Source organism: Dermacentor silvarum, chromosome 2, assembly GCF_013339745.2.
Source record: "Dermacentor silvarum isolate Dsil-2018 chromosome 2, BIME_Dsil_1.4, whole genome shotgun sequence".
Classification (NCBI taxonomy): Eukaryota; Metazoa; Arthropoda; class Arachnida; order Ixodida; family Ixodidae; genus Dermacentor; species Dermacentor silvarum.
The window spans coordinates 211,415,535-211,428,166 of NC_051155.1; the positions used below are offsets into that span (position 1 = coordinate 211,415,535).

At 40.7% G+C, this 12,632-nt stretch overlaps 1 protein-coding gene across 1 annotated transcript in view; it reads right to left on the reverse strand.

Annotated features, from left to right (window-relative positions):
• LOC119442556 (serine/threonine-protein kinase ATR) overlaps positions 1 to 12,632 on the reverse strand; it is a 94,652-nt gene that overhangs the window by 49,322 nt on the left and 32,698 nt on the right. Inside the window, exons 24-35 of the mRNA XM_037707470.2 lie at positions 12,398 to 12,562; positions 11,658 to 11,750; positions 10,765 to 10,922; positions 9,060 to 9,179; positions 8,393 to 8,491; positions 7,336 to 7,450; positions 7,183 to 7,251; positions 6,959 to 7,047; positions 6,550 to 6,682; positions 5,089 to 5,225; positions 4,688 to 4,802; positions 974 to 1,111 (exon numbers count right to left, since the gene is read on the reverse strand). Of these exons, the coding sequence (XP_037563398.1) occupies positions 974 to 1,111; positions 4,688 to 4,802; positions 5,089 to 5,225; positions 6,550 to 6,682; positions 6,959 to 7,047; positions 7,183 to 7,251; positions 7,336 to 7,450; positions 8,393 to 8,491; positions 9,060 to 9,179; positions 10,765 to 10,922; positions 11,658 to 11,750; positions 12,398 to 12,562 (1,431 nt within the window). The remainder of the gene's footprint in view (positions 1 to 973; positions 1,112 to 4,687; positions 4,803 to 5,088; positions 5,226 to 6,549; positions 6,683 to 6,958; positions 7,048 to 7,182; positions 7,252 to 7,335; positions 7,451 to 8,392; positions 8,492 to 9,059; positions 9,180 to 10,764; positions 10,923 to 11,657; positions 11,751 to 12,397; positions 12,563 to 12,632) is intronic.

Below are 12,632 nucleotides of genomic sequence, written 5' to 3' on the forward strand. Positions count from 1 at the left end.
AAAAAAAAAAAAAATATATATATATATATATATATATATATATATATATATATATATATATATATATACACACATTGTACTCAGATACTTGAAATCTACCGCAGTCCTCTACCAGAGCGCGATGCTGTACACATGCTGTGCGACCGTAATCTAAACTGAATATCTATACTAGGTGCCAAGGCCTCATGAGGCATAGTGCAACCTTAGTCTCTGCTGCTTCTTTCTTAGACTTTGTCTGGGAAAGACAGAATCTCTTATAACCCATGCCATGCAGTATGTGTAATTTGTAGAACAGATAACTTGTTGTCTATAACAGAACATGTGCTAAGAGAAGAAAACTGCAGTCGAGGGCAGTAGACTATTAGGATGGGGTGATGCGAATAGGATTCTTTTGCTCTCAGCCCTTTTGTGCTTGTCTGTTTACTGCACAGTATTTTTTCATAAGTATAATGAACCAACTAGCTTACCGACAAGTTTATTGAATAGAGAACTCACAGGCCAAAAGTGGGCTCAGCTGTTGTTTTTCTTATGCCCTGCTCCGAGGGTATGTTATATAAAATTTTCTTGATGTGCAAATACGTATACATTGGTCAACTAGATGGGGGTCCTAACAAAAGGCGTGAGAAAGCACAAACAGACTGTAAAGAAAAATAAGTGGAGTGCCTGTTCCCTGTTCATTCTGCAGTAATATAAGGGGATGCTTTTATTTTTCCTCTTTAAGGAATGGCATGAATAATGTCAGGCTTCATTCAAGGTGTATATGTTCAGAACTTTACCTGAAGTAAACCACAGTTCTAGGTTGCATGTCTTGTTTTCTCATTGTCCATACCACTAAAAACCAGTAAATATGCCTTTAGTCATCATAGTGAAGAGTTCTTAGTTAGCTTTTGATGTTTAGTCGGTGAACCTGATTGTACACAAAACTCAGACAACCTCATTTATTTATGTTTAAGTATGCAGAAGGAAGTTGCACCTGTTCCCTGCCAGCTGCATCTGTGTCAGCGAGGACACACACAAGAACTCGTGGCAAGAGGAACAAGGCCAAGTTGGAATCATTCTTGAAGACCAGGGAGCAGGCCCTGAACACCTTGAGAGCTTTGTCCTCCTTCACCTGTGCACCAAAACGATCACATTCACAGATTTACATGCAACCTGTGGCACTCACTTCTCTGTAATTGCAGACAACTTTCTGTGGCATTGAGTGGAAAGCTATGGCGGCAGAGTTTATGCAAATTTGTTACAGCGTCAAGTAGTCCGACAGAGTTTGACAGTGCTTTCTGCCTCGGTTCCATGGAGCAGATACTGAATCAGCATAGCTTGCTACTTCCAACAGTTTCATAGTAGCCAAAATGTGGAAGAGCAAAATGAGAAAATAAACTTCAACTAAACTCTGAGTGCCATATTTAACATCATATTTTTAGATAACTACAGCATCAAATAAGATTTTCATGTCATCCAGCTTCAAAAGATTTGAATGAGCCTGCTCACTTTCAGGAAACTATTTATTGACTATATTCAGGAAAGCTGGGACGTGTGCACTTCGCACCTGCAGCTTTGTCTATATTCAATGAACTGCAAGAAAGTTTAGCGCTGAAAATAAAAACAAAGGGAGACGCTCAAAAAGACAACACAGGCGCAACATAGCACTTGTGTTGTCTTTTTAGACGTGTCCCAGTCTCTTCTTTCTGTGCACTAAGTAGTTCTTGCTATTAATGGATTACCAACTTGCCTGAGGATACATCCTATTAGGTTACATTTCTCTTCATTGTTGCACAAAGTTGTGCATGAGTGCAGATGAAATCCACTGATATGTTCTTTGAGGGACCACGGAAATAGAATGTAACATCTGGGAAAACGTTACATACGGTAATGCCTGTGCCAGCACTACTGATGATATAAAAAGGTACTCTCATACGTACAGTCGTGAGCAAAAGTTTGGAGACCACGGCATCAGCAAAAAATTCAAATATATTCATGCGCAGCTCCGCAGCCTCGAATTGGTTTAACACATTGTATTGGTCAAACAGGCCCATGTAGGCTTGTACTCTTGATTTCAGTCGGAATGCCCAGGCTGCAAAGAAAAATTAAACTATGGTACCTTTGGTCCACAAACCTTTGCTCGCGACTGTACATATCACTGCCTCACGGCTAGATTGTAATCTTTCTTTGAGCCGTAGCAGTGAATTTAACTAAACGAAGCTTGTAATTTCCACCTGTCGCTTGGGTCAAATCTTTGACAATAACAGCCTCTTTTCGAGCACTCACAGACACTCTTTCAGTTATAACGCAGCCTTGACATGGAAGTAACCACACAAGGTATTCAAGGCAATGAGACAGCATCCTTGAACACGAGTGTCAGGCAACCCCTTCTGCCTTCGGGACCTATCTTCGCTTTTGACTTCGTGAGCCGTGTTGAGATTGGCAACCGGTGAAAATCAGAACAGCCATGGCGATTCTTCTGTGCTGCACGAAAGTTTCTGTGAAGTGACCGTTTTCCATGGCGACAGACAGATTGTGTTTTTGAAGATAACAAATGGAAAGAAAAATATAACAAACGAGAAGCTAGTACGCTGCGGAGATGGGCTTGCATGAGGCTTACCCTACAAGCGACAGTCAAAAAAGGCCACGACACTCTTCCACTCTGCAACGTACAAAGGCACTACGCCAGGGTTCGTCTACTCTCCGGCACGGTGTAGAGAAGGCTCCAAAATCAGATTGCCAACAAAAACATGTATTAACCCAAGAAACACCACAGTGCGACAGTCAAGGGGCTTGCGGGCAGAGGCTCACTGCAAGACCGATCAAGTACGCACGCCTGCTGGGCTAGGCTAACTTGGTAGCGGTCCACCAAGCGCAAGAACGAGCAGTCACAGGAGCAGAGGTCTCCGGTACCGAACTCGTTGCGAGCTTGTGAGCATCTGCCATGACGATGAAGCGCTGAGCGAAATAGAGCATAGGTAGAGAAGAGAGGGTGCCCGGGGGCTGCCACTTGGGAAGCCAATCAGGGCGCATGCTGGTGATGTGTGCTTGCGCAGTGGCTCGACGCCGGGAGGGAGATGCATGGTTTGCGCATGAAAGATGCTCCGGTGTGCTAACTGTGTCTGCCATGTTGCCACTGGGGCGGCGGTTCCTGGAGATCAAGCTATGCACCAAGCGCGAGCTGGGGGATGAGACGCAGGTAGGCACCTCAATCTCCACAACACACGACCCCATGGAAACTAAACGGAATTGGAGCTTCACAGCATAAGAGCAGGGAAAATGTTAAAAATGGGAATGTATCAATGAGATTATACTATATTGTCTAAAACAGATGGAAGTAGTGGCTAGGATCTCAACCGCATTCGACATAATATGATAGCACTTATGTAATTTGCGAGATGTAAACCAAAAGGCTCTGCAGCAAGTCAGAGGCTAACACAATTTCAGGATACTTGTTATACAAGTGGAATTGATAATCGTGATGCACGGCACTTGATCTCTCTTTTGATACACCAGTGGAATCAACACAGCGAAGTCCCTTGCGGTTCTTTGGAATAGGCCACCTTATTTTTCATCTCAATTCTGTGAAGTCTGCATCATAAACTGATTTTCGTTTGCTGCCAGTACTTCGTGAACCAACCCCTCAACTTGCTTTCTTGCTTTTTAACTTTCATAGTACCGAGAATACAAAAATAAATATTAACTACCTAGCTACACTAGTGTGCATAACAAGCCTCATCATTCAAATTATTGTGCTTTTACGGCAGAAAATACTGTAATGTTCAATGCATTTTATTCCCAAAGCTTTTTATTATGCTTTGTTGACGGACTGAAACAAACATTAACATAGTCAGACCTGATGCTGGCGGTATCTAAAAATTTAAAAAAATTGCATCTTCAAGGAAGTATTAATTTGTTGAATACATAATAGATGATAAGAAAAATAGAACAATAAAAGCACTAATACCTTGCTTTGGGCAAGTTGGCACCTACCATATATAATACTGATACTGCTAGATAGAGCTCAGTGGTCCAACTTCTGCACCATGTTTTTCAACATCAGAAGCATATTTCAACCCTATTTACAGACTAACGAGGGCAAATGCTTCACTCAAGTTGTTGAAAACTTGCCATTTAACACACATAATAAGACCCTATGTAGGGAATAAATGCACTAAAAGAAGTGTCCAGTAAACTTTATTACACTACTATTAGAGCATTAAGTGCTCTTTTTAACCTTTTAACTTCCAAATGTTTTTCTAAAATAGTGCAAGAAATTTCCGAAATTTTACTTTACTTAGCCAATTATTTGCACATAATGCTCTCATTTAAAAAGAAAAGGTATTAATTGTACAGATTTGTGTTCAATAGAAACATTCAGTACGATATAAGCAGATTTTTTTTTTTAGAACATGAAAGTCTACAATAATATTCTCAACACTCCATGACAGCAAAACAAACATAAACTGCAAAATGATAACAGTACAGAAGCGCCCCAAGTAAGCGGTTACCGATGTAAAGAGCTCATGCATGTGGCTTGTTCACATAGCAAAACAAAATATGTGTGCTGTGAACAAGTAGGATCCGTCCTTGGCATTATCAACACCAACTGGTAGGACGAGTACAGCTCGGGCTTAAGGGGTTAAAGTACAATAAGCAAGAGCTTGTGGGGAAAAAGAAAAGAAAAAAAAAAAAAACACTGTCAAACCTTGTCCAGAAGGTCGAGCGTCCAGTTTGCCAGCCAGTCACGGAAGTTTTGTGCGTAACTGGTGCCGAACAATGGGTGCGGGTACTCCACTGAGCCACTGTTAGACATAATGTACCTGAAATGGATACACTAAATTAAAGGAGTACTTACTTTCTGTGGAAACATAACTACACACTTCTAGCACGCAAAAGAATGACACTTTGCAACATGAAGGTTGGTAAACACAAGATATTTTAGTTTGATACAAAAGTTGGTGGACTTGTTGCCATCAACATTATTGCGGCGCCATGACACAGAGCTTGTCATGTAGCAATAAGGTTAGATATGATGACACTGCTCATTAAAAAAAGAAAAGAAAAAAGAAAAAAAAGAGAGAGAGAGAAAAAATATGAAGACCAAACCTAGAGCTGAGCATTGGGGTGAAGATCTCCTGTACTTCGGGAGAAAAACTTTTCCACAAATTTCGTCCGAGTGTAGATTTTGCTTCGCTACACTTGTAGATTTTTAGAGTCTCTTGGATGGCGTATGAAGAACAGTCCTGGAAAAGAGGATATGGCCACATAGACGCATGCACGGCTTTGACTTTTTCTTTCTAGTAAGTTACAAAATCACAACATATCCAAATATAGTATTTTCATTATAAGCTCTTCTTGTATGCCCTCGTGTTGTAGAATTGCAAGTTTTCTTGGTACGTTTATCAGAGCACTGCTTTAGAACTTAAATACCCAACAAACAGCCTCAGACAGACCTCTGATAAAAAAAAGATTGTGGCTTTGCTCGCAGCCACAACTTTGCTTAGCATGGTATGTTGTACTTCAACTGTGCCTGAAGGTTGCCTGTGCATGCATGCATCCAAGCATGGAGTTTCACACTATAAAACCTAGAGGGAAATGTGGCGCTGCTGCACTGTGGTATGCATGGGAATGCCGTTATATTGTGGATTCGGATTGGCATCGTTCTTGGAGAGCCAGAACGCCTTGAAGATGCGCCTGGCTAGCACCGTTCCCTCTGTCACAATGATTCATTTCCTGCTAAAACAGGACGTAAAAAACTGATTTAGCTTTATTATTACACAAAAACATGTTTTGTTTAATTTTGAGGACATACTATTGGATGCACAATTCTAAAAAAGTATCAGCTGGCCGCTAACGTTGGAGGGCAGACGACAAGATTCTCGATTGCTTTGGAACAACTTGTCGTCTGTTCTTGCTTTTCTTCGCTTGATGCTGCATTGTAGGTGAGTAAACTTTATTGAGAGATGTAATATGGGTGAATGAAAGCCTTTTGTGTAGATTTTAATTTAGGAACGCGTTATTTGTGTAGCCATATTCACGTTTTAGACGAAGCCTCGTACAACACCAGCCAACACAAGCCTCGCAGACACACATCCCGTCATTCCCATGAGGGCACAGCAGCCCTTTAAGAAACTCGCATAGACGGTGGCGCCAGTTTACCCTCTAGGTGTTATAGTGAGAAACTCCATGCATCCAAGCATACAATGCTGCCTAATAAACACGTTCTAAAGCCTTATTTGAGCCAGAAGATATGAGTACAATGGAGGCCTCCAGACTACGTATTTTTGCTATCTAGGTTCTCTAAACTTGCAGGTAGATCTATGTACACAACTGCTTTTGCATTTTTCTCCATGGAATGCATCAACCACAGCTGAGAATTCAACATGCAATCAACTGAACAACAACAGAGCACTGTAGGAACTCAGCCTCAGTCACAGTGGCTGAAGGCCTACGTATGATCAGTGTAGACTGTGAGGTGGTACATGGCCATTCCTGCTTGTTTCATCCAGACATTTTTTTCTTGCATTTTGGCACTTCTTACTGAATGTAAATCTATGCTTTATTCACCTGGACTCTGCTGTCTTCAGCTGCAAGATATGAGCGGCACAGGCGTTGCAGCAGGTCAATCGCAAAGCTCTTGTCATCTACTCCACTGTGGACGGCAACTGCTTTCTCAGTTCTCAAAAGCTTCAGTTCCAACCTGAAAAACATTTCAGCCATCATTTTAAGGGAAACCATACCTGCCCCAATGTAATGCGAATTCTTGTGCGTAATTATTAGCTTGAGAAAGTGCATCAAGTTATGTTTGGAACTATGCTATGAACATAGTACAAGATTTAGTGCTTTAAAATTTCATGATTAAATTTCTTCCTGTTTATTTTCAGTTTGCTCACTCTGTCAAGATAACATCTGTAATAGCTAATACTACCCTGGATAAGATTCACTATTGGTTGGAAAGGGCTTCCATGCAGCTCACCTGCCAGGGTCAATTGCTCCCAGTTCTCCAAAGCATTCAGCCAGAAGGACATGTACTTTAGAATCGGCTTCGCGGCACCCACTCAGAAGCTGCATTTGACAAGTAGCAAGAAAAGAGATCAAAATTTCCTACTTACAAGAGCGTTCCAGAAGACTGAAGTAGATCTTTTTCTTTGCATAAATATTTCTGAAATATTTCACCCTTTTATCAAGTTTCACACTCACCTGAACTATCAGCTTGGAAACCAGTGGATCCACTGACTCCCGAGTAAGCAAATGCTCGGCCAACTTGCTCTGTTGGGAGGCAAAAGTGTGCTAGACCCACATGCACAGCAGAGAAGTAACCGTGACAAGAATAGAGGTACAGCAGTGAAGTACCTGATTAGCTGAAAGCACCTTCTTTAGCTTTCCCAAAGCTAGCACCCGAACATCAAGGTTTTCGTGTGCGATACCATGCAAGCAGTGGCCCAAGACGCTACTCAGGTTGTTCTCTCTGCACAAAGCACAAAGCCACATGAGTTTTTTTGTCACCAGTGAATAGCCTAAAATAAACACAAAAGAGTAAACAGGACAAGTGGGAATAGTGTTTTACTTCATTCTAATGAAGCTACATTCAACAATAAAAGTCATAAGACTTATAACACAGTTGACCCCTGTCTTGCTTACTGTGATATGAAGAAATAAAAATCTTATGTATGCCCTCTGCTTGCAAAGGGTGCCAATTCAGTATTGCACAGCCAGAGGTGCATGCATTGCATCCCTGGTAAGTCCTGACTTCCTGACATCCTGGTAAGTCATGGCTTCCTATTCAATGAAATACCCACCATTTAAAACATCACAGCAGCGTCAACATTGGCAGCTCTGTCATCAATGTACCAGGATCATTTTCATTCTTTCTGATTGTTTGGGATAAACCTTTGACATTAACTCATAGAACATGAATGACTACTTTTTACAAACAGATTCTTAATTACAACAAGCACTACATTCATTAGGAATCTCTGCTTGTTTGTGTTATAAGGCTCACAAAGACTTACTTAATCACAGCACACACAAAAAAAAAAAAAAAAAAAACGCGCAATCGCAGCATGAAGGCTTGCTATTTGCAGAAACACCATGTTCAAGTACTGAAGGAACCACATTTTTAAAATCCTTTTTTTGACAATAAACACTTAAAATGAATACTGAATGAATGCAGTGAAAACCCACGTCTCAATGGGGAGCTAGTGCAAGAACTTCAATGTTGTGTCATCGTCAGTCTTTCATTTTACACTTTTATGGCTTGCTAAAGCTTCACTGATGATACAACATTGGTATGCAGTATAATGATATTGCAGAAGTGTAATTTACCAATCACTGACAATGTAGTAAATCCCAGAGTAGTAAATGTGATGGGATCGGTTTCTTTCAAACCACTTCTAGTAATAACGATTACCCTTGGCTGTCTGGTGTTGCCACAGTGTGCTGAACATGCTCCAGTTCTGGAACTTCAGATATGAAGTGAAGGTCATGGAAGAAGCTCATGTGCTGCTCCCTGAAAATGACAAAGAAGAAAGTGAATGTGTACACTTGCATTACAACAAACTCACACTGCTTGCTCGAAGAACAACGAAACAAGCGCAAAAGCAATTTTTTAAGCATTTGTTTTGTTATTAACATGCACTGCTGGGCCTTGCAATTTGTGGTTTTGCAAAGTGATGAGCCATAAAAATTAATTTTTTTTTAACAACAGAGACAAATTTGCAGTATGCTACTAAATTGTAAACTACGCATGTAAGCAGAAAGAAAGGAATCTTAGTTTTTAATTTTCCACAATACCAAAACACAGGGTCAGAGTTAGCACTTTTTTACCACAATATATATTATTCATATTTACTACGCAGAAAACATGTACAAGAATTGCTTTTATGTTTTGCAGCCATAAAAAAAAAAAATACTTATCTTTCTATGCCAAGACCATGCGCCAAACCTCACTGTGACTGAACTCAAACATGATCCGATGTAAAGACATATAACTAAGTAACGTTCTTCGCAATGTGAAGAGGCAAATAGCTTAAGGGTGGGTGAGTGGCCAAATATGCAACTGTAAAAGAAAGCCTCACCTGTTGTCAACAAAGAGAAAGTTGAAGATGTTTGTTGCACCTTCTGGGTCCAACTTGAGCAGTGGCAACAGTGTGGCAGTAATCTGACTTAGCAGTGGACCCGTGGATGCCGGCTCGAGGCTATTGGAAAAAGATTGAGTGGAAACTGTCTCGGTGTCTCTTGGCAGATATTCGAGGAGCTAGTCATCTCCTCAAGCAAAATGTATGGTACTAAAAGGCAGGCACAGAAAACACATAAAAAAAGAAGTGAAAAGGGCAGCACAAATGGCACACGGCCATTTTTTTAAACCTGCCTTTTCGAACCATGAATTTTTACTGACTCACTCAGCTTCAGCTCTGCATGTGAAACAAAAAATATACAATGCTCACAAAAGCTTTTTCATACGAAGAAAAAGATGAGCACATAATCAAACAATGACAAGAATGCACATTTGAGTCCTCGTTCAGAATGCCTCCCTGTCCTTGCTTATTTCATGCTTGTTTTTCCTTCATATGAACATACACAAACTTGCTCAGTAGTTTACGTTACCAAGAAGAACATTCTCTAAGTCCAGTGACGGTTAACTACGTTTTGAGACCTCTCTGTTTTATTACATAAAAGAAGTGTGGTGTGAATAGTTTCATGGAGCATTACCAAGCTTTATCATTTCATTTTATTGGGTGAGGGTACAACAAAAAAAGTAACAATGACGGAAGAAACTATATAGTATACGAAGTGATAGATTGCACGTGTACAAGCAGAGGACAAAATAATTTGTGCCATTGAGGCGTATATTAACACAAAATGACTACAACATCAAAAAGCACGAAAGCACAAGAAAAGCAAAAACTTGGCAATCTTGCTTGGCAAACAAAAAATTAAAAAAAGCTTGCCAGACTAAAGCACACACTCTACAGCGATTAGACGTTGAACAGCATCACACCTACTTTTGCCTCCAACTATCTATTTAGTCACTCTGACACACTTTCAGAAGCATGAAAGCTATGCATTCGCTATTGAGAGAGACATCAGAGCACTGGTGACAGCACATACAAAAATGTAGCCATTACAAATATAGCTTTCCTGCTTAAGTTTGATTATTGCAGCAACTACCATTTTCTTTAGTGACGTTACAGCGGGACATGAGCTCAGGTTTTAAATGCATAAGCATTTATATATGCCTACCCGACGAGGAAACCTGTCCATCCATCAAGTAAGGCGATTTCAGCCGCGCCATACGCCGCCGGAGTATCGTTGATCATGATTCATAATGGTTCGACACAGATGAATAAGGCGCTAAAGAGCAATAACAGTTTATAATAATCGGAACATCATCAGCGCACCTGGCGCCACCTCCTGCAGTTTACTTGCTTCATAATTGACCTTGTGCCAGCCGTCCGCAGCAGTTCATGTCGCCACAGCGCTGTCGTTTATATACTGGTCGGATCAAGTTTCATAACACTGATAATGACACTGGGCTGCGTGGAGATGAGCAAGTGATACAATGCTGATGCATACTTGGACAACTCCCAGAAGAGTTCCTGCGTGAACTTTTTAATGACCCCAAAAGACTTTCGCCACCATCAGTAGCTAGAAAACAAGTGTTATGAACAATGAGCCAAACTTGCGGCTAAGTGGCAATAATGAAAAGGACTGAGAAAAATTGCTGCGGCTAGATTGGCGACTGCAACTGGCAAAAGAGATCTTTCAGGGATCAACACGTACTTTTGAATGAATGTGTTCCAAACACAACTGTTGATTGATGGGAATTCTCCGTGACTGAGCCGTAATGCCAACTTCAGGGTTGCCATTAGCTTCATTCGAAGTGCTGTTATGTGCTGCTGGCCCATAAGCCGAAGAATGCACTCCAGGCTCCTGAGTGCCTGCAAAAGTGTAATTAAAACAGTTATAAAGTTATGTTGATAACTGATACTGCCTAAAAAACAAAAGAAATAATAACAATGCACTCACTTTTCTATGTAGTACTTTCCACAGTTAAAAGGCTCATAACCTATTTGCAAGCATCTACACCTTGTGCTTAACATTTTAATAGCAAAGAGTAGCAGAAAAATGACAACTTCCCAAGATGAAGAGGCATGGAATGAGAGAAAACAATTTATCCAGTGATTTTTCGATTAGGAACTCAAATATTATATAAACTAGGTTGCTCATATACAGATTCCTTTCAATTTTTCTGCATAATACACAGAACAGCTGCCCATTACGAAACCAATGCAGGTTATTTTACATATTACAAGCAGGGGTAGCGCACGCTGTAAATGTACAATCAAGAAAATTACAAGAATAATATTGACATTTGTGCATACCTCGTGATCAATCTGCATATATCTTCTTACAATGGGAACAAAATATGCATGGTAGACTTCCATTAAGATGAATGTGATGTGACCGCGGTAAAATGTTTTTCTTGTAGAAAATTCAGCTTAACAGAAGTGCACTGAACCTAGGAGAAACTAAACAAAGGTCTCTGAACTGTTCAGCTGATCAAATATAGAGTTTGACTTCAAAAACGCCTCCACTTGCTCCACACTTCTGCAGACATATATCACACAATGCAGCAAAATGTTGGTAAGATGGAGGAAAGCATGACAGCAAACCTCTTTTTTCTTGTCATCAATAATATTTTTGTTCACGAGCTGAAGGTCGAAAAACGTAAGGAAACCAAGTAGTCTTGGCTGGAGGAACTCCGCCTGGAATGCCAACAATGCATATTAGTGACAAGCACAACACAGTAGAATCATACAACAAGAATCTGAGGCAGCAGCCTTTAATAAATTTTTTACGATGTCAGTATGACTGCTCAGTAGTCAAATCATGCAATAATAAAGTTCTTAGCCAAATAATATTATAGCTCTCTGTGGACAGCAGACGACTTACAATCCAAATATAGTTAATTTGCTTTCTGCTACCCCCTTCATCACCCTCTCCTCACCCACTCTCCTCATCTTCTGATCAGATTAGCTGCGCTCAGATCATTGTGTCAGCATGTAATATTGTCTGTAAAAACCTTTCTAGCTGTTGACACTGTGCATAGAAAAGTGCAATTAAAAGATACATGCCAACAAAGGGAAGCTTCAAAGATGCTGAAGGTATACTAAGTTTCTTGCAATTGTAACAAAAACTTCCAAGAAGACTCGAGTGACAATGTAAGTGTACAAGGCAGCGTATAGGAAGAAAGGCAAGAATAAATCTGGCTGCCACTATCAGCTGTTTGTTTTGATTGCTGGTGCCAGTGGCAATGCGACTGCCATGGTCAGTGCAAATCAAGTAATCAGTCTCTATTTCTTTTTCAGCGTTGTAGTTTGCTCCCCGTATTTGCATTTTTCGGTAACCTTACCAAATCTTCGGTGGAACGGATGGGACGAAAACCATCTTCCCTGGCCAGTACCAACAAGCCATCGTGCACCTGCTCATAATGGCTGCCAAGGTGGAAGAGAAGCTCATTCAAGATACGCTGGAAGTCAAACCGAAGCACGTTGCCGATGCGGAGGCCCGTCTCTGCCTAGAAAGTGCAATGGTACCAGGAAAATGTATCAGAATGTGAGAGGTATGGCATTTGGCAAATGTTGTGC